Source organism: Mustela lutreola, chromosome 15, assembly GCF_030435805.1.
Source record: "Mustela lutreola isolate mMusLut2 chromosome 15, mMusLut2.pri, whole genome shotgun sequence".
Taxonomy (NCBI): domain Eukaryota; kingdom Metazoa; phylum Chordata; class Mammalia; order Carnivora; family Mustelidae; genus Mustela; species Mustela lutreola.
The window spans coordinates 48,053,990-48,080,048 of record NC_081304.1 but is presented as its reverse complement, the minus strand read 5'-3'; the positions used below and the strand labels follow the sequence as shown (position 1 = coordinate 48,080,048).

The following is a 26,059-nucleotide window of genomic DNA, read 5'->3' as shown; positions in this document are numbered from 1 at the left end:
GGGGGTACTGGGCGCATCCGGCGCCCACGGCTGCAGCGGCGGATGCCCGGGCAGGGCTCGCTCTGTGGAGGAGGAGGCTGGCGGACTCTGGGGAGGCGGGTTTGAACGTGGCTTGGAGCTCTGTGCGAGACCACGTGTGGCAGCCACTTGGGAAATTTCTCAGCTGTGTGCCGTCTGGTACCTTCCCAATAGTCTGGGCGCAGCATACCCCACCCCCAGGGTGGAAGCCCCCATGGCTGTCAGTCCCGGCCTTCGGCTCAGTCCAGCTTCGCATGCCTGGGGCAGCAGCCTTAGTTAGGGTAGCTGCCTGTCCTGAGATGGTGCAGACCCGGATGTAGCTCACGTGGCCCAGTATCCTTTCCTTTCTCACCCCGGCTGCCCAAAACTTTCTGAGGACGCAGCTGAGCCTACTCTACCTTCCACAGGTGCCAAGCCAGCTGCCTCTGTTGACCCGTGGGGTGTGCCCACTGGTGCCAGCACACACTCCGGCCCAAAGGGCTCAGACCCCTGGGCAGCCCCGCAGCAGCCTGCCCCCAGGGCCGGGAAGACAGCAGACGCCTGGGCTGCAGCCTCGGCCACTAAACCCATCTCTTCCTCTGGTGAGACCTCGCTCTGCACGGGCTCTGAGAGCCCCTTTGGACACACTGCTGTCCCCTGTCCTGGCTCCTCGGCATGGGACCTATGGTGGCCTGCTCTTGCTATCTTTGTCTCTGCGGTTTTTGTCCCCAGCCTCCCCGCCAAACACCACAAGTGCCATAAGCCCACTGCGAAGAGGGAGCCCACAGGGCCTCGGGGCACCTGAACCGCCATCCAGAGGGACTTCTCTAGGGCACCTGGGCAGGCTGCATTCTAGGCACTCCTTCCAGTAGCTTCCTACGGGAGCCATCCACGTCACCAAACCTGGCTCAGAAGTCTCTTCCCCCGCATGAGCCCCTCCTTCAGTTTGGGGTGGGGCTGGTGGGAGCAGTGGCAGGCAGACGCCCCCACGCCGGGTTGTGGGAGGCCAGGATCCTTGGCTCAACCCCTGCCCAAACCAGCTGGTGACCTCGAGCTGCCCTCTGGCTCTCAGTTCTCCCCCAGGAGCAGGGTTAGCGATCCCTCCCCCGCCTGCCGCCAGCAGCCCTAGGTTGTAGACGGGGAAGCAGAATCATGGGGAACTACACCCGCAGTCACCAGCCTCTTGTGTTCCCCCAGGGGCCTTTGATCTCTTCAGTAATCTGAATGGTACCATTAAAGATGACTTTTCTGAATTTGACAACCTCCGGACTTCAAAAAAAACAGGTATGTGAAGGTGGTGGTTGTTTCTATAACGTTCTGTGCATTTGACCAGTCCAGTTAGGGCAGAAATAATCAGCTTTCAGAACCTCTCAATTTTGCGCATTTTTTTTGTGTCTTGATCTTGGGAGCTGTGAGTGGCTGGTTGCAGGAATTCACACATCAGCAGTGAAGAGGCATGCAGTTGAGAATTTTTTTTCACTCTCTCCTGGTGTTGGGCCTATGCTTCTGGTCTCATTCACCTCTGGGTCTCGGCCCCACCCCTGGGCCCCTCGAGGTTGCCTGCACAGGTGCCCCACCCACCGCCGCCTCTCCAGCCCAGCCTGGGCCCCCACCGCCCCATCTCAACTGCTGCCTCCATATGCCTTAGTCTTCCCAACTTCCCTCTCGACATGGTGCCCCTTTTCCATACAGCACCTGCTCTGGGCCCGGACAGGGTATCTCTGCCCCTACTTGATCATCCCAGGTTGTGGCTTCCACCCAGTCCCTGTCAGAGCCCCAGCCCAGTGCCTCTGGGCTGCAGGGTATCAGGGTGGGGGACAGAGAGTCCAGACTGGGGGAGGAGGCCAGGGACAGAGCCAGGCTGCCTCTGTCCACCTCCAGGCCACCTCTCCCAGCCACATGGAGCAGCTTCTCCGCTTCTCCTTGTGCCCCCGCCATGATCTCCATCTACCCCTCCACCCCCTCACCTCCCTCTCACCTCCCCTGGACTGCTTCCCCCAGAGGCAGCCATAGGCCCAGCTGGCCTCCCATCTGAGGTCCGTGCAGCCTGACCCCTGACCGCTGCTTGGCCCCCTCTCAGCTCAGGGGTCCAGAGGCAACTTAGAATGTGCTGCTTCTTGGGGTCTTTCTTTTGCTGCATTAAACAAAATTCTGGAGCGCCTGGGTGGCTCAGTGGGTTAAGCCTCTACCTTCAGCTCAGGTCATGATCTCCGGGTCCTGGGATCGAGTCCTGCATCAGGCTCTCTGCTTGACGGGGAGGCTGCTTTCCCCTCTCTCTCTCTGCCTGCCTCTCTGCCTCTTTGTGATCTGTGTCTGTCAAATAAATGAGTAAAATATTTAAAAAACAAACAAAAAAACGCCCAAAATTCCATGCATCTCTTCTGCAGGCCGGAGTGCAGCCTCGTGGTCCTTGACGACCCAGGTGTGCTGCAACGAGAAGGCAGTGTGGCCCTATAATGTGCACAGTCCTTCTGTGCACTTGCGAACACTCACCACCAATTCTGGAACTGTTTCCACTGTAGAAAATTTGGAAAAGTGTATGGAAGAAAACGGAACTCCTCTGTAAACCTCCCTCCCCTCGCCGCTGTGTTGCCTTCCAATGCTTTTTCTGAGCTCTGCTGACACGGTCTTTGCTTTTCTTCTCTCTCAAGAAATTCATGATCATTGTAGAAAATTGATAGTGAAAACACACGACATACGTCTTCTGTGTGCGCCTGGCCCGCAGCCCTAAATACCATCCCGATATTTCTAGAGGACCGGGCCGTACGCACTTTTGCCAACTGCTGCTCTTCCCGTGACGTGATCCGGCCCTCTTTCCCCGTCACTAGGCCTCCTGTCCCTGCGCTCTGGGTTTGCGTACACGAACAAGGGTTCTTTTTTTTTTTTTTTTTTTAAGATTTTATTTATTTATTTGACAGAGAGAGATCACAAGCAGGCAGAGAGGCAGGCAGAGAGAGAGGAGGAAGCAGGCTCCCTGCTGAGCAGAGAGCCCAATGTGGGGCTTGATCCCAGGACCCTGGCATCATGACCCGAGCTGAAGGCAGCAGCCTAACCCACTGAGCCACCCAGGTGCCCCCACAAACAAGGGTTCTGTACACTACCCTGTGGCTGACTGTCCCCGGCCAGGTCTGTTGGAAACAACACTGCCGTGGACATCCCCGTCTTCTGTGTGGCGACACTGGTCCCCCAGAATGTATGTGTCTTTGCACAGGACGCTGCTGGGGTTAGCAGTGTTGCATGCGGGTCTCGGGGCCATGCCCTCTGTCCTCACCATGCCCTTGTGTGTTCTTGTCTTGTAGCTGAGGCTGTGGCCTCGCCTCCGTCCCAGAACAACGGAACTACAAGCCCAGACCCCTTCGAGTGCCAGCCCCCGACCTCCACCTCGAGCAAGCCCAGCAGCGCTCGGAAAACACCCGAGTCCTTCCTGGGCCCCAATGCAGCCCTAGTCAACCTGGACTCGCTGGTGACCAGGCCAGCCCCGCCAGCCCAGTCTCTCAACCCTTTCCTGGCACCAGGTATGCTTGCTTCCTGGGGCTCCCTCTGCTTGTCTGCCCTTCCTGACTACGGGTTTGGGGCTAGCCTCCGGCCTTGACCTCTCCTCCACTTCTCACCTCTCCTCCGAGAATCTTCCTGCCTTACCCAGGAAGCATGCCCGGAATTCCTGGGCCTCTCCAGGGCCTGGGGGTCGGGGCATGAAAGCTGACGTGTGGTTGCGGGGATGGGTGGGAAACAGCCCCACCTCACTGTGGAGACCACTGAGCAGAAGCTGCCCCAGACTTCGTGCCCTGGGCCAGGGAGACCCTCCAGCAAGCACCACTTGGTCAGCTGCAGAAGGGCAGCGGCGGGGAGAGGAAGAGCTGGGGTTTGCTGCCCAACATTCCCCTTTCGGGGGGCCCTTTGCAAGGGGCCCACAGACCCTTCTTTAGCCATTTGAGGTGCCAGATTCTGTCTTTCTGGGGCTGGGAGCCCTGCCCTCCCACCTCTGTATCTAGCCTCCCTGCCGTTAGGCTCCGTCTAAATGCCTGTTCTCCCCCTCAAAGGCTCTGTGGACTGCAAGACAAGCCCTCCTGCCTTGGCTTTAGAGTCCGGGGTCCCTGGGGCCATGGGCTCCCCAGTGTGTCTCATTCAAGGCGTTCAGTCTGAGAGCCTCCCTCAGACCGCGGAATCTGCGGCCCCTCGGAGGACCCTGCAGAGATGGACCCCGGGTTTTAGAAGTGCTGAGGGTGGGGACTGTAGCCAGTCCCCGTGGTCCTGAGCGGGGCGAGGACATGGTTGCCCCTCACTCCCTGGGTGGAGCCGGATCTGAACCCCGTGTCCCAGCCAGGCTAGCTTGCCTGCCTGGGGTCCCGCCATCCCGCTACGGGGGGCTCCCGGCACCTCCGGGTTGGCTCAGCTCTGGCGGGGCTGCTCTGCAGCATTAGGAGTGGTGCTGGTGCAGGAACGCCAGCTGTGCCCTCAGCAGAGCCTGCCTACCCCGACGGTGGGCTGGAGAGCGGGCAGCATCTCCTCGGGGAGGCTGGGGGTGCTCCTCGGCGGGCAGCCTGTGTGCTCAAGGGCTGGGCTGCTTGGAGGCTCCATGCTGGTGGCGCTCGGGGGCTTTGGCAGAGCACCAAAGATGTTTTTGCTAAAAGCCAGGGGAGAAAGCCTTAACGATGTGTGGTACTTTCTGGAAACGCTGGTTAAGACAGAGCTGCCTCCACTTCTTGACTGCAGGGCTTCTCAGAGCCTTAGTCTTGCCAGCCCTCAGGTCCCATGGTCCAGGGTGGAGGCTGGCACTCTCTGGCCGCATGCTGAGGATCCTCGCTCCCCGACGGTGCCCCTCTTTCCCGGACACCTGGTGTCACAGAGCTTGACAGACAGATTAGGGGAGTGGGGCCAGCTGTTTGTTGCTGAGGGAGACATGGGGGGCCAGCTCTGAGTAGGCACGCTCCTGGCACTGCCTCAGTCAGGCTTGGTGACTCCGGATGAGCCACTCGGCTTCGAACAGCCTTGGTCTCTTTGACCAGACGCTGGAGATGCAGGCAGGGGGCACGTGTGCCCTGCGTTGGCTGGAGACCGGGGCTCTGCAGAGCAACAGGCACTACGAAGCACCCCGTCCCCTAGAGGTGCACACGTTCTACTGGTCACACCCGTCTCCCGCCCTTGGACTTGGGGGTGGGTCTGTTCTGACGCAAGCCACTGCCCCACCTCTTTCCCAGGTGCAGCCACCGCTTCGGCCCCTGTCAACCCCTTCCAGGTGAACCAGCCGCAGCCGCTGACGCTGAACCAGCTGCGGGGGAGCCCTGTCCTGGGGACCAGCACGTCCTTTGGGCCTAGCCCAGGTGTGGAGCCCATGGCTGTGGCCTCCATGACCTCCACGGCCCCACACCCGGCTCTGGGGGCTGGAGGGTCCTCCCTGACGCCACTTGGCCCCACCGCGATGAACATGGTGGGGAGCGTGGGCCTTGCCCCCTCTGCAGCTCAGGCCACCGGCACAACCAACCCTTTCCTTCTCTAGTGCCAGGGCTGGGGCCCCACCACAGAGCGCATGCCCAGAGCCTCCGTGCCTGAGGACGCCGAGCAGGGACTCTCGATTGTGGAATGGTGTCCAAGAGTGGGGGTGTGGGTGTTAGGGCTTTCCAGTTCTGGCTTTCTGATAGAAGGGTTGTCTGCACAGCCCTGACCCGTCAAGCAGCGGCAGGCCTGCTAGACGTCAGACGTGGGTCTCCACGCCTTCTGAGGCTGCCCACCCGCCTGTCCCCAGCCCACTGCCCGCGGGAGGGGCCCAACCCAGTGGCATCCCCACTTCCTCCCGAACGCCGAGGTCCTGGTCCTGGAGACCGGCTAGCTCTCTGGGGCCCAGGACGAGGGGGCGGGAGCTGTCAGCATTGACCTCACCCTGAGCCTCAGCCTGAGGGCCTCTGGGACGCTGCCTGGCCTAGGCCTAGGAACGCCACCGCTGTGTCCTTGTGACCCACCCCCTCCAGCCCTAGCAACACCCGAGGCGGTCCCAGGTGTGGATGGAATGAAGCACGGCTCCGTGAGATGCTGACCTTCTGGGGAAGTGATTGTGCATATTTTATTTTTCTTTGACTCGTGTGTGAGTTCAAAGCAAACCCTACCACCGCGGAACAACTCTTAAATTAAATCCACTAGAGCGAGCTTTAAACTAATCTGAGCATAACCCCTGCCACATGGCTCTATGCTTGTATACGTTTGCACATAATTTGTTTAGTACAGTTTCATATTTGAGTTTGCAGAATTACCTAATAGTCTTTTTTTGGCTAATATTTTTATAACGTGGTTCTTATTTAACTGTCTAGTTTTGATAGAATTTACCAGGTCTGGCTGAATTAAGATACTGGCACGTGTCATGTGAATGGTTTAAACCCTCTTATTTATGGTTTTAACTCTAAGAAAATTTAAATAGGAAGCAAAAAAAATGCCTTATGGGGGGAAAAAAAACTAAAGCAAATTCTTTATAGGGAAAAATACAGGAATTTGATTACACAGAAAAGATGATGTTTATTTAAAAAAAAAAATCTACAACAGCAACAACAACAAAAACCCAGCCTCCAGTTGCCTTTTCCTTTCTTTTACTCCCTTTTTTGGTGACTTACCCAACAGATTGAACCACAGCCTTCTGGGCTGGATCCTGAGAGAGGCTGTTTTTCTTACTGGTACACCAACATCAAGTTAAAGGGAAAAAAATCTGATGGATGGATGTGACTCACCAGTTTTTATCTGCTAATTCCCTTTTATAACTGAAGGCATGCACGGATCAACAAGGACTTCCGTTTCCGGTGCAAATTGGAAACGGAAGAGGCATCTTGAACCTTGTGTGTCTGTGATCCTCTCTGTCTTAATCCGCACTCAGGGTAAGGATGGGGATGGCGTGGAGACTGCGGGCGTCTTCAGTGCCCACGGCTCCCTGGGGCCAGCCTCCTGCTAACTCCAGACACACACTGCAGACTTAAAATTCTCATCATCTCTTACTTCGGAGAGGAAGAAAAAAAAAGTCATTCTCACATGGATTTTTAACCAACATGCACTAATATTACCTCCCTTTCCCAACTCCCTCCTTTCCTCGCCCCACCCGCCACTAGAAGAAAAGTATGAATTCATGAAAGAGCAGAAAAGACGTGCTTCTCCCCAGGGAAGGAAGCCCCCCTCCCCCCGCCCCCGCCACACACACACCCAACCTGCCTCCGGTCAGGTCACCTTGCCTGTGGGCGCTGCAGTCTTGCTTTCCACTGTGGACTTCACCCCAACTCCAAGGCAGCTGACCCCCCGGTGTTCCTCCGCTTCCTGTGGCCTGTTCTGGGAGGAGGTCAGACCCTGAGCAGGGCACAGGCCTGGAGATGAGCAGGCGGAGTCCCAAACAGCCTTTTCTGGCCTCTCCTGTTTCCTCATTTTAAAAGCTCACCCATGCCGCTCCCCAAGGCTGTCCCCCAGCCGGAGGAGCCACCCCCAGAGCTCCTGACCGGCCATGCCTCCACCAGAGCCGGACAGCTGGGGCTGGACCGCGGGCTGGAGCCCGCCCTGGCCTCCTCCGACCTGGGGGAGCATGGGGTCAGGGTGGGGCCCAGCAGGTGGCTCCCCCCCGGGAGGTGCTTTCACTCACATGGTGCGAGCCCGGACCCCTTCACAGGCCAGTAGCCCAGACCTGACTACTGCGTCGGTGATTCTTTTTGTAAACAGTCAAGAGCCCTTCCTGACTTGACTTCGAGGCCCCAGCATTCTAGCCACTGGGCCGCCGAGGCCCCACAAGACCCACTGCGCCCCCTCTCCCCACCCCCTCACACCCGGGCACAGGCCTGTCCCAGGCACCTTGTCCCTTGTTGCCTGCTGCACTGATCATGAAGCTGCCGGCTGCTGCCACACGTGTGACACACGTGCCGTCATGCTCCCTCCTGATGGGCACCGGGGTAGGGGGCGCCGCCCAGCCGTTTTCTCAGTCCCAGGGGCCGGTGGCTGGTTTTGAACGTGTGTTGACTATTGATACTTATTTACTGTACAAATATAATTTATCATTTGTATCATGATGCGGTTTCTGGTTGTGTCCTTCCTCGCCCGCGTCTCTGTCTCCCACCGGAGACGGGTGGGCAGGAGCCGATCCTCGTGCCTGTTTGAGCCTCTGTGGACAGGGGAGGAGGCTGGCTGGGAGGCAGCCCTCGGGGCACCACGACAGGTGGTCGGCAAGGCACGGGCCTTGGTGGGTGGGTAGGTGCACCTCCCCACCCGTGGACTTGGGATCCTGTGATCAGAGGTGGCACCACAGTGGAAGGACAAAAACTCCTTCCTTTCCAGGCAGGGATGGAAGAGGTGTTTGGACAGCAGGAGGATGTACGGCAGAGGCCAGCACAGAGTGGGGAAGGAGGCCTGGGGCGGCCTTGCGGCTTTCCGCTTGAGAGGAACCCCCAGCTCTGGCCTCTGGGGCTGCCCTGGCCGCCTGTGACCACTCAGGGAGCAGAACTCAATAGGCCTGGGGAGGGTTTGCCCAAGTTGGGAGCAGTGGGGCCAGCCACTCCCCGGACAGGAGAGGGGGGCCTGTATGTCACGGTGCCCTAGGCTACATTGCCCTGTCAGTGGCTTAGCCATGGCGGTCTGCGCTCACAGAGTCTGTTACCGTGTAGGTTGGCTCTGCTTCTGTGGGCAGGGAATGAGTGAGCAGTGAGAAGTGTGTGAGGTCTCGTAGGGGGCCAAGGCGGGCAGGGGCTTTGACCGCCTCCCTCACCAGCACCGGCTCCGGGGGCGGCAACCGGGAGCAGGGGTTGGGGGAAACGCAGGCCTCCTTGGTGCCCCAGGGGCCGGGAAGTGGGTTAGGGTCACATACGGCTGGTCTCTGCCACAGCTGTCCTTCTGGTCACCAAATACTGATTTCATTCCCCTACAGGTGAAGCATATCCTTTCCCCCAAGGGAAGCATTCTAGGGTCACTTAGAGAATCACAGGAGGTCACACGTGGTGGTCTTAGGCGACAGTGTTTGTGGATAGATGTTACACAGCAGTAGATAACAGGCACACACATAAAATTCTTCCTCGCTGCCTTGCCCCATGTTTTTTTCAGCTCCCTGGTCGCTCCTATTGGGGCCGTTGGGATAATGGTAGGAGCGAGCTTAACTCCTGAGATCTGATGCTTAACCAGGTGGCTGAGTTGCTTGGCCTCATGAGAAGTTTTTACTAGAACTTGAGTGCTTGAAGCATTTTTCCTTCTCATCTCTTCCCATTTGCCTTCTGGACCCAGTAGTCTCCTTTCTCAACCTTTCGAGGCTCCCAAAATTTTGGATTCTCTATTTCTGTCATTTGGCCTTGGAAACGGGCCTTTTCTTGCCTGAGCTCACTGCCTTCCCATGCTGGCTTTCCAGATGCAGCCCGCAGCGGCCAACCCGCCCCATGCATCATATCACCCACCTGTGCCTGCCCCTGGAGTTGGCCCACCAGGCACAGAACCTAACTCCCACGTTGTTGGCACAAGTCTTACCTAGTTTTGTGCTCGCATAAATGGAGCTTTCCTGCCATCCAGCCTTTTCTCTGTGCTCTGCCTGCCTGTCGCTCAGCTGCTAAGCCAATACCACATTCACTCGGTTTGGGATTGGGTGATGGCAGAAACCCACTCCTGATTCCAATTTCCGTATCAGACCGGAACACTCTGCGGAAACCACCCCCGAACTCTCTGTGGCAGAACGCAGTAAAAGTAGTTTCTAAACTGCCCAGTGGAGACATTCCTGGCTGTTCCTGCCCTGTTCCGTCTTCAAGATGTGCTCTCGAGGGTCCCGTGGGGAAGGATGGAACCATCGACCTGGGGAGCTTTGTGTCAGACCTCTCAGTGCTGGACAGCCTTTCAACCCACCTTTCTTTGGCCAGAGCTACTCCCAGAGACCCACCTGGATACAAGGGGAATGGAGTCTTATGAGCATGAGGGGACAGAATGGACGGTGGGGGGTGAACTTGGGGCCGCCCACCTTGACTGTTCTTCATGTGGATTGTCCCAGGTCTCCACCCTGCTCCCCATGCAGAGTGCCCGCAGCCTTCCAAGTTTCTGTCCTCCTGCCTTGGCGTGAGGTGGCTTCCTGCAAAGGCGGTAGCCTTCTAGACCCTGACCGGGCATTGGGCACACATTGTCTGAAACTCAGTGTGTAGTACACTTGAGATCTGTGCGTTTCAGTCCACATTCGTGGTCCTGCAAGAGACACAAATGACGCCCACAAACAAATACAGAGCTCCAGTCACGGGCACGCATGCTCCAACGTACTGCTGTCTGTGATTCTATGGAAATGCACTAAAACCAGGCTGGAGGGAAGGAGGGATAACACAAGTGTGGGAAGGTGGCAGACTGCACGATGGCACAGAAGGAGAAGGGGGTGGGACCACTCCATCAGAGGTGCTGGCAGGCTGGGCCTGACGGGACAGAGGTTTCTGGACAGCGGCGGGAGCTGGCCGATGGGCACGGCATGGGCAAGGATGGGGGGCAGGGGGCGGGGGGGCTCAGCCTTTCAGAGTTGCAGGGGAGAGAGGAGGGGGCCCAGGTTTGGTGGAGGCCAACTGCATGATCCTGCCAGGTGGGAAGCCCTTGATGGACGGTGGGGGGAGGAGTGGGAGCAACTTGAAGGCATGGGGTCTCCTGGGACCTCAGGTGGGACCATAGCGTCTCTGGGGGGCCGGACATGGTGGTGGAACAGAGGAAGCTCCTGGACTTTTTTTAAAGATTTTATTTTTTTCAAGTAATCTCTATCCCCAGCATGGGGCTCGAACTCACAACCCCAAGATCAAGACTTGCATGCTCCACCAGTTGAGCCAGCCAGGCAACCCTCTTAGGTCATTTCCATTTCCTCATGAGCCATTCAGCCAAGGGTGAGCACTACTGGAGATGCAAAGAAACACAAGGTGAGGCCCTTTCTCCGAAAGGTGAGGAGAGCTGGAGGAGGAGAGATGGGTCTGCCTGCTGCTGTGAGGGAGCCCTGGCTGTGGACTGAGCAAGGCAGTCCTGGGATGGCCACTATGACTGTGCCCCGGCCAACTGATCACTGTCACAGGCCTGTTGGGTGAGTAAAGAGGGACAGGGGCACAGCAGTGCAAGATGGCAGTACCTGTAATGACCCCTGTGAATTATAAATTGGGACAGGAGGAAAGGGAGGGAGGGGCTGATGGGCAGCCCAAAGTGGGGACAGGTTGTGGGGGGTCTTGCAGGGCCCTGAGGCCATGAAGGACTGTTGGTACGAGGACCACGGGAGAAGAACCACCAGGAGGGGACGCAGATGGTTGGGGTTCTCTTGGAGGCAGTGCCGTCACTGATAACAAGAAATAGGTGGTGGGATGGGTGGTTGCTGAGGGGCAAGGCCAAGGTCATCGCAGGGGAGGAGGCGAGGAAGAGGTGTGGACGGTGGTGGTATCCTCAATGGCCGGAGTAGAAACCCCAGGGGAAGGCGGTAAGGTCTTCAGTGGGCTTTGGTAGTTGGTCACCGGCCCTGGGCGTCTGGGGAGCTGGGACGGGGAGGTGGAGATGCCAGTGGATTTGCCAGACGCAAATCCCTCCAGCCCCAGGGTCCACGGGCTGGGGCAGCAGAAGAGGGCCGTGAGGGCCAGTGTGGGCTTCAGCACAGGACCTAGGTGGAGGGAACTTTCCATTCAGAGAAGAGGATCAGAATCAGGAATGTTGCACGAGTCGCAGAGCACACAGGGAGCTGGCTGGGAGGGACCGGCTGGGCCGCACAGACTTCCGGTGTCCAGAGAGCTAAGTGAGAGGAGGGGCGGGGCAGGGTGGGCACAGTGCTGTCGCAGGGCAGGGTCCACGGATGGCCAGGGCAATGGGGGGGGTGGTGGCAAGGCTGGTGGTCTTGAGGCTGGGCGGCGGGCTTCGTGGCTCCCATTGAATCGAACAGCCCCACGCTGGGGATAGATATTACTTGAAAAAAACAAAATCTTTTTTTAAAAAAGATGCAGGTGGAGAGCAGATCAGGGGGCTGCAGGCCCCGTGCCCGGGGGAAGAGTGGGGACAGGCTGGGAGGGTGACTGCCACAGCAGTGCCGCGGGGACCTGTGTGTGGATGGCTCCACTACCTGTGTGCTGAGCGCTGGATGCTGGGTGCAGGGGCCCACTCTCCTCTCCTGCTGTGAGCCCAGAGAGCTGGGATTCCAGCAGCTTCCGGCTTCTGGGAGGATTTCAGCCCTGGCGTCTGGGCTACGGGGGGCCTCTCCCTGCGGCTTCCACCGATCTGATTCTCTTCTCCTCGCACAAGGGCCAGGTGCTCCTGAGCCCCGAAACCTTGTCATCTCCCTCCTGTGTTAGGGAGGCGTGTGGGGAGGGTCGCACAGCCCCAAGCAGGGCTGAACCAGAGCTCACAACCCAGGTGGCTGTCTCGTGTGCCTCTCCGGGTAGCTTCTCTGCCCTAAGCAGTATGGGGTGGGGGACAGGTCCTGGTCCAGCTCAGGGGGGCAGGCAGGCCGGCCCCAGTGACCTGCTCCCAAGGAGTGGGGAGCAGGGCCGAAGGGAGGGAGAGGAGGCAGCTCCGGGCCTGGGCTCTGGAGAAAGTGATGCTTTATTATATAAAAATCTGACCCCACCCTCCTAGCCCCTCCGAGGCTGCACATCAAGCAGCTGGATCCCTGGCCAGCTCTCCAAAAGGACAGCCCTGTGTTCTCTGGCGGCGGCATGGCCAAATTCAGTGGCTGTGGCCGTGGCCCAGTGCGGGCCTTCACCGGGGGATGCCCTGGGGCGGGCTGGGCCCCGAGGTGCCCTGTGTGTCAGGAGGCCCAGTGTCGTAGCCCAGCTTCCTCATGTCCTTGGTTACCACGTTGAAGAGGAGAGTGACAAAGCCCTGTGAGCGCACGCGGGTCACTGAGGAGAGAAGGTGGTGTCAGCCAGTCTGTTCTGGGGTATCTCAGCCCCAGCAGTCTCTCCTGTAAAATGGGAATGGACCATGCCCCCACAGGGAGGTATGGGGGCTGCACCAGGAACCGACAAACCTGGCAGACCCTCTACATTCCAGCCAGGCCCAGGTGGGAGCAGTGCTCGGGGGAGAGGCCTGGGCTGCTCCCACAGTCCATCTTGTGCATGGCAGGTCCCCGGCTCCCACCCTGTTTCCTAGGGGTCCACCCAGTCCCTCCCGGGCTCCAGCTTGCCTGTGGGGAGGGGGCGGGGTTGAGGGGATCAAGCTTTACCTTCTCGGCCTTCACCCTGGGCCACCACCTTGGGGTCTGTGTACTCGGGCCGGCGTCCCATGAACCAGCTGGGTGGACAGGAGGACACGGGGTGAGCAGGTCCTCGGCCTGGCTATCCCTCAGACCGGAGACATGGGCTTCAGAAACCAGCAGCCCTCCAACCCCTGCCCCAGGGCCCGGCCCTTCGCAGAATCTTTCCACACCCCCGCCCTCTGCTGGGGAAAGGTGCGGCTGGGTGCCGCAGGTAGCTTCCACGGAGGCTCAGCAGGCTGCCCCCCAGGCCTGAGGTGCTCTGTGCCCCACCCCTCCTTGGCTGCACACCAAGCTTTCCCATCACGATCCCCTGTGGCTTTGAGGGAGATGTGGGGCTGGGGGCACAGTGGGAACCCAGGTGGAAATCCCAGAAAGGGGACAGCAGCTGGGGACGGGCAGTGTGACCCCCCCATCCTCCCGGGGGGAAGACAGGCCCCATCCTGGAGTGGTGGACAGAGGGGCCGGATCTGGGCTCTCCACTTTCTTTTTTAATAATGTGGGATCCAGGACAAGTCCCTTCCCATCTCTGAGCCTGAGCTTGGCTTCCTCCCGGCGGTACGGAATGAACTCCCAGAGCTAGAGGAGAAGGCACTCTGGCAACTGCTGGGGTAGGGGGGACAGTCATCCTCTTATTCATGGCTCTCGCTCTGAGGTTCAGGTGCCCCAAGGATGGGCTCGCTCCGTGGTGCCCAACTCGATCCTCTCACCCCAGTCACAGGTGCAGGGGTGCGGCCCTCCCGGGGCCCCGACATGCTAGCTGTCCACCCATCCCTCCCAGGAGCCTGGAACTGCAAACACCCCCATCTTCCAGAGGCTGAGAGCAGGATGGGCACATGCCCGAGGCCACAGGCAGAGAGGTGCGGGCTGGATGCTCTGGGCTGCTGTCCCCGGGCCTGCCACTCCAGGCCCCACAGCCTGTCACAGCTCCTTCCAGACCAGAGGCCACGCCTCTGCCAAACCCACAGGAGCCCGAAACAATCCGGGTGCACATTCCCCGCGGGGTGGGCCAGGCAGGCGGGGGTGTCACCGATCCAGGAGCACCTCCAGCCTGTGCTCTGGGGGTCCTGGGGAGGGGGGCGGGGGGGAGGCCAGTGATGCAGCTGGGGGTAGTGGAGGCCCCACCAGGAAGGAGGCCCCTCGGTCTGTCTGTCGAGCTTCCCACATTCTCAGAGCAGGCTCCGCCCGGCCTTCCGGCTAAAGTGGCTGACCTGGGAGGGCCAGGAGGCCTGTGCTCTGCCCCAGCACCCCCACCCTCCCCATGGCTGCCCAGCACCCTCCCCCACCAGCAGCCCCTCCAGCTGCTCGCTGGAGTCTCCTCTTGGCTCAGGCCACCCGGCCTGGACCAGCCCCCTGGCCCCTGGGGTGCAGCCTCCAGCGAGGGCACCAGTGTCCCCTGGGTGCTGCCTGGGGGTGGGGCTCCAGTCTGGCTGATCCTGGACAAAGCAGTGACTGCCCCCTGCTGTCTGTAGGCCGTGTGGACAGCCAGTAAGGGGGCTCATTGGCTCCGAGCCTCGGGAGGGGGATGGGAGGGGAACTGGGAATCTAGGGTTCTAGCCAGGGCTGGATGGCAGGCCACTGTGTCTGTGTGCCTCAGTTTCTCCATCGGAGGAGGGGGGCTCTCCACCTTACAGGCAGGGGAAGCAGCCACCGCTCTGTCCTGAGGTCTCCAAGGACAGGCTGTTCAGGGTGGAGGAGAGTGTCCAGGAAAGAGCTGAGGCCAGGAAGGACCCGGTGGGCTGGAGGACATGCGGGCAGGGGGTAGGGCTGGAGGTCAGCAGGACAGGAGAACACGGGGTCTCCCAGCACCCTCGCTAAAGCTGATCCTAAACGCAGAGATGTGCTTGATGTGTTTCTAAAGCAGCGTGTTTAGGAAAACCATTTTTGTCGCTCTGTGAAGGCTGGGTGGGAGGCGTTGTCATGGGCTGGATAACGGCCCTAGCAGTCCTTGTCCCTGGAACTTACCAATGTGACCTTATTTGGGAAAAGGATTTTTGCACATCTGATTAAAATAAAGATCTTAAACATGGGGGCGTTGTCCTGGGTTATCTGGGTTCATCCTAAATGCCCCCTAAGTGTCCTAAGAGGGGGAGGGAGAGGGGACACACACAGGGGAGGGGGTGACACGTGAGGTTGCACACGTGACCACAGAGGCAGAGACTGGAGCGATGGGCCCCAAGCCCAGGCAGGCCGCAGCCAGCAGAAGCTGGCCAGGAGCAGAGGCTCCCCAAGAGCCTGGCGGGGGGTGCAGAGGTGGCAGGAGGAGTGCGGCCCTGCGGGCGCCTTGATCTCACCCTACTGATACTGGTTTTGGACTGTGAGACAATTAAGTTTCTGAAGCCACTGAGTTTGTGGTCGCTGGTTACACCAGCCCCGGGAACTAATACAGGGCTGAGGGGAGGAGGGCAGGCAGGGGGGCTGAGCAAAGGCTGGCCTCTATGGACAGGCTCTGGGAAGATTTTGACCAAACCACTTTCGGTCATCAGATCATCCCCCACTGTCCGGACTGCAAACACACGCCTTCCCCAGGGGAGGCTGCCCACTGCCCCCAGCTGCTAGCCTCTGGCACTGGCAGAAACACCCAGAAACTTGTCCTGCACGGAGACCCTTTCCTCAGAGGGATGTAGCCCTGAGACCCAAGGTTCCCTTGGAGCTGTGAGGTGCCGAGCAGCACGGATGCCGCGGCCGGGACAGCAGCGTGGGCTCAAAGCCCTTAACCTTCCTGTCCCAACTAATGGACCTGGCCCCTATTTTCCTGACAGTTCCGCAGGTGGGTGTCATCCCGTCTAGCTTACAATGGCCCAGGGCACCTTCCCATCATGGGGGCTTCCCAAGGGCCTTCGGGGGGGCAGGCACCCACATTCTCCCCTCCAGGCCTCAGAACTCAGTGACGCCTCCTCTGTGAGGCCCAACACTGTCCTGCCCTGTGGGACTCTGGCCAAGGCTCACCCTGAAACCACCCAGGCCTGCGGGGGGTCCGCTCGTCAGCTGCACCTGGGCACCCGGGTAGCCTTCCTTCCCTCCCCACCCCCATCCTGGCTGTGAACAGAGGGCTCCTGGCCGACCTGGTGGGGAGCAGTGTGGGGCTCGCAGCCAAGCTGAGCGGACAAGAGTCTCAGTCGCCAACCTCGAGGCAGTTGGCCTGCCCTCTAAGCCTAGATGTGGATGTGGTAAGGGCCAAGAGGCTCCCTGCCTCCCTGGTGTCTCCCCCACACTCCCCTTGCTCACCACCCACTAGTGACACCACATCCATGCTGCTCCGAGCATACTAAGCCCATGGACTTTGCACCATTTCCTACGCCTGGAATGTTCCTTCCCCAGATCAGCCACACTGGCCCTTACCTCCACTCTACTTTCTGTTTGGATGTCACCTCCTCCAGGAGGCCCCCCCACCACTGTATCCTCCTGTGTCCTTTTTCATATTTTAATATCCTATTACATCGTGAGCATCTCCCCATCTGTCGAGAGCTTTTGCTCTGCCCTGGCACTAAGACCAGTAATGGGGCACAGAGTATAAAGGTGCCCAGCCTCATGCGGCTGGACCAGCGGCTGACCGGAGCCCACAGCCCCTGCTTCCCTGGGCCCCAAAGATGGAGCAGATGGGAGACCCGACGAGGTTACCCAGTGCAAGTGAGGGAGGACAGGGACCCCCCTCCCGCCCTCCACTCTGACTCCCTAGGTCAGAAGCAGGCGCCAGCAGGAGGATTTCGAAACTCACCTCGTAAACTTCTGCAGTTTAGACGTGGATTCGGGGACAAACATGGGGATGGTCCTTTTGTGCCTGAAACAGATGTTTTCACGGACAGATGTGCTGAGTAACAGAAAAGTGGTGGGACTTCCCGAGCGTCTGGTGAGCAGGAGCGGTCCATCAGGCAGCACCAAGTCCGAGCCAAGCCCTACCCGCCCCCGCTGTGCTCACTGCGAGCAAGGTGCCGGAAACGGCCCAGGGTCCCCTTGAGCCTGGCATCTTGTCAAGGCTCGGGATGATGCTGGGGTAGAGCCATCACTCCTGGGGCCCTGTCCCCCACATCTCCAAGGCCCGGTTTGGAAGCCCTTCCTCCAGGAAGCCCTCCTCCATTCCCTGCACCTTCCCCCCGCTGCAGCCCCCTGCCCTAGTCCTGCCCACCAAGCCTGGGGTCCTGGCCCTCACTACCCCAGCCCCACCTCCTCTCCACATGCCTCCCCCCACATCCTGCGCCTTCTGTCTCAGCAACAATACTCAGAACATTTGGCCGTTCTACTCTAGGCAAACTCCCGTCATCTACATCCCAGAACCCCGTCTAGAGCTGTCACTGCGTCTCTCTGTGTCTCTACTTCTCCGACAGCTCCCGCTGCCCAGGCCCCAGGGGACGCCAGCACACTTCCAGCCTTGCAGCAAAGTCTGTCCCAGGAAAAGCCCTGCTGGGGGTGCCCTGGTCCTAAACCAGCATGGCCCAGCAAGGGACGGACTGTGGCCCAGGGACCCAGTCAGAGCCAGAACCCACCTGCCAGGTGAGAAAGGCACGTGCACTGCCCCGTAGCCTCGAACCACATCGTTCCCAAACACGTCTGGTCCGTATACACTGAGCACAATCTGCGGCCCTTGGGAAGAACAAGACAAGGGGTCAGCAGGTGGAAGGTGTAGGGCAGAGAACAGGAGTGGACACTGGACCCCTCCCCCTTCTCCACTAAGGGCTTGTGCTGACCCAGAATCTGGGGAGGCAGGCGGGGACAGCGGTGGAGAGCGCAAGTGGGCGAGGTCCTTGGTGAGGACCAGATGCCTTGCAGATCCTGTGCCTTGACAATACAGGTAGGACCCCCGAAGGCACTCTTCTCCTCTGCTCAAGGCACAGGGACCCAGCCAGGAAGTGAGCAAAGGGGCCGCTTCTTGGGAGCCTCCTTTCTGATACAGGCGGTCAGATTCAAGTGTGGGCTTCCAAGGTTCGCAGCCCACAGGGCCTGGCTTTGGGGTGCCGCAGGGGAGGTCAGAGGGAAAGAAAGACCTTCCTCACCATTTTCCTTTAAATGATCGCTGATCCCACCAGTTCCCTGTAAACATGGAGGTACACTGGGTCCTTTCTCCAGGGTCAGTCTATTCATCCTCTGAAGGCAGGGGAGAAGTTGCTGCCTGGAGTGAGGCAGGGAGGCCCAGGAAACCGGGCTGCCAGGCAGTAGGACGAGCCTCAGGCCATCGGACAACTCACCTCCCAGCCTCTCAGGTCCCTCATCTCTAGGCCATGTCTGTGCCCTGCGTTAGGTGCTTGGTGAGCCTAAGACACGGGTTCGGGACCCTTCCCATCACTCCCCCTCCCCCAGAGGGAGCCCCTATTCTGACTTGAAGAAAGTACTCCTTGTAAGCCTTTCCTGCCAAAGAAGGCATCCCAACATGGTTTCGATTTTACCCACTTTTTTAAGGGTTTTAATTTTGAGAGCAAGAGAGCGAGCGAGTGAGCGAGCACGGGGAGGGGCAGAGGAAGAGAATCCCAAGCAGACTCCAAGCTGAGCCAAAACCAAGAGTCAGACACTTAACCGATGGAGCCACCCCAGTGCCCTGGTTTTACCCATTTAAATGAATAAATAAAACCTTATACAAATGGAATTGTAGAATCTCTGTATTGGTACCCAGCTTCTTTAATTCAACGTCGTGTCTGTGAGATTGTTAAGACTGTGTCATGTAGGGGATGTCACTCGTTCTCAATGCTAGAGAACATTCTGGCTCTGGACAGACCAGGAGAACAGGGTTTGCTCCGGTGTTGATGGGCATGTGGGCAGTTTCTCCTTGGGGAGCCCCCAGGTGGTGAGGCTGGGCTCTTGTTCAAGCCCTTGCCCCCTGCACGCACACGGTTCTGCTGAGCACACGTCCCAGGCACCCTCACACCCGCCAGGCCTTGGAGTTCCCTTCACACCATGTCCTTACAAAGCGGGGGTCCTCAGTTTCCCTGATTGGAGTTATTCGGGCGTGGGCACGGGTGGCAGCTCACCACAGCTTGCCTTCACCTTCACTGCAATCTTTCTCACTGAAGTAAAGCCCTTGCTCTGTTTCTCAGTAACTCACATGCCCTCCTCCGTGAAGGGACTGCTCGCCCTCTTGCCCTATTTCTACCAGTCTTTTCCTCATTGATGTGCAGTGTGTATGTGTGTGAATTCCGTGGCCTGTCTTTGCAGCTGTTACATTATGATATTATAGTAAAGAATTTCTTTTTGATATATCATTTTTGAATCACATGTGTGCACAAAAGAAGACAGTCTATTTATTTTCATACAAAAAGCCACTGGTTTTTGTCTGTGTATCTCCTATCCAGCATTCACGCCAATTTATTATTTTAGTAACTTATCTGTGGGTTATTTTGCAAATTCTACACGCATAATGTCACCTGTAAAAAATGACAGTTTTATTCTTTCTAATTCTTATGCCTTTGTTTGTTAGCAACAAGGAAATTGTTCACCATTTCACTTAGAAAAGCTAATGTTTGCTCTAAGTTTTTTGTAGATAGCCTTTATCAAATTAAGAAAGTTTCCTTCCAGGAGCCCCTGGTGGCTCAGTTGGTTGGGGATCCAACTTTTTTTTTTTTTTTAAGATTTTATTTATTTATTTGACAGACAGAGATCAGAAGTAGACACAGAGGCAGGCAGAGAGAGGGGGGAAGCAGGCTCCCCGCTGAGCAGAGAGCCCGATGCGGGGCTCGATTCCAGGACCCTAAGATCATGACCTGAGCCGAAGGCAGAGGCTTTAACCCATTGAGCCACCCAGGTGCCCCACAACTTTTTTTTAAAGATTTTATTTATTTGATGGAGAGAAAGAGATCATGAGTAGGGCGGGGGCGGTAGTGGGAGAACCAGACTCCCCACTGAGAAGGGAGCCTGATGCTAGACTTGATCCCAGTTCCCCGGGGATCATGACGTGAGCTGAAGGCAGACGCTTAACTGACTGAGCCACCCAGGCACCCATGGGGGTCCAACTCTTGATCTCAGCTCAGGTCATAAGTTCAGACCCCACAATGGGCTCCATGACTTTAAAAAAAAAAAAAAAAAAAGGCAAGCTTTCTTCTATTCCTAGTTTGTCAAAGTTTATCATGAATGGATGCTGAATTTTATCATCGTTTCTACATTTATAGGGATGATCGTGACTTTCTTTCTTTTTAAAGCAGTGAATCACGCTGGTTGATTTCGGATATTATATAAGCTTTATATTTCTGGAATAAACCATACTTGTTCATATGTTATCCCTTTTACATCCTGCTAGATTAGGCTTATGAATATTTTATTTGAGAGTTTCTGTAACCATGTTCAAAGTCAGGAACGATCCGGAGCTGGGTCGCAGCTCCCAGGCTCCACCAAGCGCTCTGAGGTCTCTGTCCAAGTTGCAGGGATTTTCCTGGTTTTTGCACCCTGAGCCCAGAGCAGCTGTCAAAAGCCTCCATCAGCCTCTAAGTCACCTCTGGGGGAATCAGTAAATACTCTCGGGGCGATGTGAGTGGGATCACGTCTCTAGATTTCTATATTCTCCAGGATCGTGGCCTGGTAAATCTCTAATACTTTGCTAGCTCTCTGAAACCTTGGAATAGTTGTGTTTTGTTTTTGCTTTTTACTACTGTATTTGCCTCTGCGAGCCTTCCTCAGCAGCAGGAGATGGCCCACTATCCAGTGCCCTGTCCCAGGAAGCCTATGGAAGCATTCTTACTCGTGGATAATGACAAGGAGGACTACCAGGCAGCCCCTGCTTCGGAAACCCTGCAAGCCTAGACCCCAAGCCACATGCAGCAGAGAGGCTCAGACTGTGGAATCAGATGGGCCTGAAATCCAATCCATGCTCAGCTGCTAGATATAAAGCCAAAGGCAAATGAAATCACTTTTGGGCCTCAGTTTCCTAACGTGAGAAAAGAAACAGAGTGATCTGTCCACCACATAGGCCGAGCCCACCTGGGCCACAATGGCCACAGGCTGGGGCCACACTGATACTCTCTGAGATTCCTAAAGGTCAGCTCTGTCGCCTGTCCACGAACCGGGTTAGGGGTGGTGGGGGAGGTGGAGGGAATCGGCCAGGTGGCAAGAGAGCAGAGGATGGGGCTGTCGCAAGGGCCCAGGGGACGAGCAGAGAGGAGCTGGGAGCGGATGGCCATGGGGGCACCTCCCCCCCGCCCCCACCCGGGTGTCCCTGCAAGGCCCCTGCAGACTCACAGCCGTAGGGGTTCGTGCTCTTGAAGGTGACGTCAATTGGGAAGTTCCACACCAGCGCTCGCCGCACATCCTGGCTCTTGGACGTGATCTGTGAGATGCCCTCCTCCAGACCCTGTGGGAACAGGGACGGCAACAGCTGCTGCCCGTGCTCCGGCTGCCACACCGCTCCCCCGACCTAGGTGGGCAGTTTTCCTCACTACCTTCTGCCAATACGCTAACTTCCCATGACCAGAACTCCAGGGCGCTGGGGCAGCTCCTGAGCCTCTCCGGGTTTCGCTTCGTCGGATCTGGCTTCGTGAAGAGCCAGCCCGGGCCTGGGTTCTCGCCCCCTCACAAGAGCAAGCGGTCACAGGTCATGTCCCTCTTCTGTCACGGTCACGTATGTTGGTGCACGTGTGTGTGCGAGCTTCTCTATCAGGAAATGAGGCTGGCCCTATGTCTTCCTCCACCCACCAACCCATTTGTAGCTCCCCTGCCAAGCACAACTCCTGGAATGAGCTGTGCACACTCTCCGGCCCCCATTCCTTCTCGCTTCCCTCTCGAGAACCCACTTCCATCTGAGCACAGGTGCCCATGCTACCGAAGAGCTTTTGGTGGGGAGCTCCAGGGACCCCAGGGTTGCTGTATGTGCGGACATTTCTCCCAAACCCGCAGCCGGTCCTCACCTCTGACCTCCAGAGCACCCCACCTCCACTGCCAACCCTGCACCCTGGCTGGATGTCTACTGGGAACCTCAACCACCACACATGCTGGACAGAGCTCTGGAAAGTTCTCCCAGATCTGGCTACCCAGTCTTCTCACTGAAAGGCAGCTCTGCTCCCGAGTGCCCGGGCTCAGAAGCTTCATGTTATTCTTAACTCCTTTCTCCCATGCCCCACATCTGCCCAAGAGGAAACCCTGTTGCCTCCACCTTCACAATATATTGGAAATTCGAGCACCTGCCGCACCCCCAGTGCTGCGCCTCATCTACGTGCTGTCTTTGCTCCTCTGTTTCTGGGAACTGTCCAGGGTCTCCCTCTCTGGCCCTTGCTCCCCGTCTACTCTGGACACAGAAGCCAGAAGGAGCTATGGAAAACACTAGAACACTAGGCAGGTCATGTTCTCTGTTCCAGACTCTCTGAGTGGGTCCCATGTAACCCTGCATGAGGCCGTGGTCCTTACTCTGACTGACCGTGTCCTCCACGGCCTGACCCCCCCACCCCCACTTCAGCTCCTGCCACACTCCTCCCTGCTCATGCTCCTTGCTGGCCACACCTGCCTCCTTCCTGTTCCTCAAGCGCCAGGCACAATCCCGCCTCAGGGCCTGTGCACCTCTGCTCCTTCTGCCTGCAGAGCTCTTAACACAGACCTGCACATGGCTCCTTCCCTCACTCCATTCAGGTCTTGGCCCGAAGTTACCTTCTCAGGGAGGCCCTCCCCAGCCCCCCTCACCTAGATTCTGGTTTCTCTCTATCCTCCATACCTCCCTTCCCAACTCTACTTTTTCTTTGGCACTTTTTACTAGAACATACTAGAACACTGGTACGTATTGTCTGTCTCACTGCACAAGGATGTGCGCTCCACGAAGACTGGGACTCTCATCTAGCTGTCTGGGGGAGACAGATTACTCTGAGCCCAGTCTTGCAAGGAGAGCTTCTGTTCTGCCTTCGGACTCCCCAGAGTCCTCCCCGTGGGCTAGAAGAGGGCTGGAGGCTCTACGGCCCACATGTTCCTCTTCACAGCCATGTGCAAGCTTCCGGGACGGGGCACGTGAGCGAGTGCAGCTTTGATCTGGGAGCCCGCTGATGGCTGCATTCCCCACTCCAGCTTTACCAGGAACAAAGTCACGCTTGGAACCTCCCTGAGCTCAGTGTCTACCTCTGCATGGGTTCTGAACTGGGACTGAAAGGGGAAAAGTAGACACCTTCAGAAACCCCATTGGTCATGGAGCCTGTTCATAAGGGACGCCCAAGGGCCCAGCTTACCGCCGTGGGGGCCCAGTCCTGGCCATACACAAAGCAGTACTTGCAGTAGAGATCATCGTACTCTGGAAACTGCAGGAAGAAGCACACACAGCTTGAGATTACGGAGACCCGTAGTGAGGCCAACGTGTTGACTACGTAAAGGCAGCCATAGGAATTCTGAGCACCAGGCACCTGGAGTGGGTCTAAGAAACAGCCAGGGCTGAGGACACGGGGTGCAGCATAGGGACTGGGGCCCCAGATGTGGGAGTCCAAGGTGCAGTCCCAGGCTGCTACTGCCATTGAGCCTTTGCCTGAGTTCTGGCTTCTGTCTGGCATGCCCTTCCCATTACTCCATCTGGCAAACTCCGGTTCATCCTTCAAAACTTACCTTCCAGGGAGCCTGTCCTAACCTCCAGGTTGTTTTAAGCACCCCCTGCCCCCTGACCCCTGTCCTGGCTTTGTCAACCCCTGGTCCTCCCCTCTATCAAAGCTCTAATGGTTTGTTTATTTCTGTCAACCCCATTTGACTGTGAACAGGGAACAAGTGTGATGACATTTTTTTTTTTTTTTAAAGATTTTATTTATTTGACAGAGAGAGATTACAAGTAGGCAGAGAGGCAGGCAGAGAGGCAGGCAGAGGAGAGAGGAGGAAGCAGGCTCCCTGCTGAGCAGAGAGCCCGATGCGGGACTCGATCCCAGGACCCTGAGATCATGACCTGAGCTGAAGGCAGCGGCTTAACCCACTGAGCCACCCAGGCGCCCCGTGTGATGACATTTTTGTGTCCCCAGTGCCTGGCACAAGGGTGGGCCCAGAGGAGGTCTGAGGGAATGGTGCCAAAGTGAAAGGATGCTATTGGGACATGAAACCTACAGGGACCTGGAGCTCAAGGCCTGGAGAGAGGGAGGGACCAGAACTGAATAGGAGGCCCCAGAAGGCGGGCATGGGTGCTGACAGTGCACAGACGTGATCCAGCCCAGCCAAAGGCCCCTCATGGGACAGAAGAGACGAGGGGAAGGTAGTCGTGGACACTAGGCCAAGGGGCAGGTGGACAGGGTGGGAGCACGGGGACATGAGCCCGAAGAAACAGGGAGGCATGAGAGACCCAGAACTTTACCCAAACCAGTTCACCTAATCCTCACAATAATACAATAAACACCATCTTCCAACAGTCTGGAAGGGTAATACATCAAAGTTTTGGCGGCAGGCAGATCTGGGTTTAAATCCCAGCTTTGCCGCTCCATTTGGGCAAGTGTTCCCATCTGTAAAATGGGGATGCTAGTAATATCCACTTCACAGGATTGTTTCGAGGACCGAATGAGCAGTGCTGCAAACAGGGCGAATTCATGGTGAACATACCTATCTATCTCTAACTATCTAGGACCAATGGTTCTTACAAACTGTAGTAGCGTCCCCTTCTGTCAAACTGACCAGACTCTCCCAGGATCTTTCCCCCACCACCATCGTGGGATCAGATTCACCAGATTACCTCCGTTCTGACCCAAATTCAAGGATCTGAGAGTTCAGAGTGCAGAGCACTAGAGGACCGAGGCCCAGCGTCCCGATCGAGTATCGGCTTCCCGCCTTACACCCGCGTTAGGTTCCTGCCCGGGACTCCACAAGCAGGACATGATCCGAACGGGGTCTCAAAGGCTTGGCCGAGCGTGTCCTCGGCACGAGCTCAACCTCTCGAGATCGGCTTCCACCCGCGCACATCGGGGCTGAGTTTTCGCAGGAAAGCCTGTCAAACGCTGGTTCCCCTCCCCCGCCTAACCGTGGGAGACAGAGGCTCGGGAGGAACCACGCACCTCTCCGGGGCCACGCGGCAGCCCTGGAGGTCGCGGGATGGGCCTCCGGGGAGAGTGGGGTAAGGCGGACGAGGTCCACGGCCGCTCACCTGGGCGCTCTCCACTTGCCCGTTGACCATGAGTAGGAAGACGCTGGGACCCGCCGCCGTCATGGCCAGGCTAGGGGCTCCAGGAAAGGACCAAGGTTACGCGCAGGGTTACGGAGAAGCTCCGGGTTGCCCTGGAAACCGACGGCGTGGCGCGTGGGACACGTTTCTTGGGATGGGACCTTCGCTAAAGCAAGCGTGCATGCCGTAGTGCGCAGGCGCAGCCAGCGGCGGCGGTTGGGGCTGGGCCCTCGGAGGGCGGGGCTCCGCAGCCCCACCCCTCTCCGGGGAAGCTGGGGCAGTCCACGAGACCCGCGTCGGAGCGTGGGCCTATTGCGTGGAACCTAGCCGCGCTGCGGGATCAGGCTACACCTCCTCGGCTTCGGCCCCGCCAGCCCCTAAGCGCAGAGGCGCTCCCTGACTCAGGCCGGTCGGATACCAAGTGATACAGATGCCTTCCGCCACGAGATGGCGCTGTGGTGCTACCAGGAGGATTGAGTAGGGCAAGACTGCGGGGCGCAGGTGCAACGCCACCTCCGCGAGTCGGAGGTAACGCGGGAGGCCCGCGAGGGGCGGGGCCGCCCGGGTTCTGGAGAGTCCTCAGCTGGGGCCCAGCAGCTGCTTGCGCAGGTCAGAGGGATGCTCCCCTGGGGCTTTTGAGAACCCCTGCCCCCCCAAAATTTATTAAACAAACTTGAGAGGGACCTCAAAAAAACCTTTAGTCCAAGCCACGGCTCCTGCATGTGAAGGGGGGAAACTGAGGCCCACGGAGGGCTTAGCACCTGGCATCCCAGCCATCCAGCCGTGGGAAGAAGAGTGAGCCTGAGTCCACTGCTCTGCCAAGTTAATGTTCACATGACAGTTACTCCCTGGCTGCCCCGAGTAGGTCATAGCTTATGTTA

The 26,059-nt window shown here is 57.9% G+C and overlaps 2 protein-coding genes across 7 annotated transcripts in view; one reads left to right on the top strand and one right to left on the bottom strand.

Moving 5' to 3' along the window:
- The window catches only part of EPN2 (epsin 2), an 82,231-nt gene extending 74,210 nt beyond the window's left edge, over positions 1–8,021 (top strand). For all 5 annotated transcript variants that reach the window (XM_059149987.1, XM_059149985.1, XM_059149990.1 and 2 more), the window contains 4 exons: positions 426–599; positions 1,195–1,281; positions 3,297–3,512; positions 5,196–8,021. In XM_059149987.1, coding sequence (XP_059005970.1) covers positions 426–599; positions 1,195–1,281; positions 3,297–3,512; positions 5,196–5,494 — 776 coding nt within the window. In that variant the 3' untranslated portion in view covers positions 5,495–8,021. The remainder of the gene's footprint in view (positions 1–425; positions 600–1,194; positions 1,282–3,296; positions 3,513–5,195) is intronic.
- A 4,474-nt stretch (positions 8,022–12,495) lies between these two features.
- Positions 12,496–25,349, bottom strand: B9D1 (B9 domain containing 1). Of its 2 annotated transcripts, none has more exons than XM_059149991.1 (7): positions 25,161–25,341; positions 23,287–23,355; positions 21,323–21,434; positions 17,650–17,746; positions 16,884–16,946; positions 13,136–13,203; positions 12,496–12,812 (listed from the first exon to the last, which is right to left on the bottom strand). In XM_059149991.1, exons 1-7 carry the CDS (start codon positions 25,221–25,223, stop codon positions 12,670–12,672), a joined length of 615 nt encoding a protein of 204 aa, XP_059005974.1. In that variant the 5' UTR covers positions 25,224–25,341; the 3' UTR covers positions 12,496–12,669. The 2 variants fall into 2 exon arrangements, with proteins under 2 accessions (XP_059005974.1, XP_059005975.1); XM_059149992.1 differs by having other exon boundaries at positions 12,673–12,812; positions 13,136–13,247; positions 25,161–25,349.
- Positions 25,350–26,059: the final 710 nt, after the last annotated feature.

Bases quoted from the DNA above. Each gene is read 5' to 3' on its own strand.
- B9D1 (XM_059149991.1), bottom strand. From the start codon at position 25,223: ATGACGGCGGCGGGTCCCAGCGTCTTCCTACTCATGGTCAACGGGCAA. The intron at 23,356-25,160 runs GTGAGCGGCCGT...TTCTTCCTGCAG, and splicing joins GGCAAGTGGAGAGCGCCCAG to TTTCCAGAGTACGATGATCT. The intron at 21,435-23,286 runs GTAAGCTGGGCC...CTGTTCCCACAG, and splicing joins AGGACTGGGCCCCCACGGCG to GGTCTGGAGGAGGGCATCTC.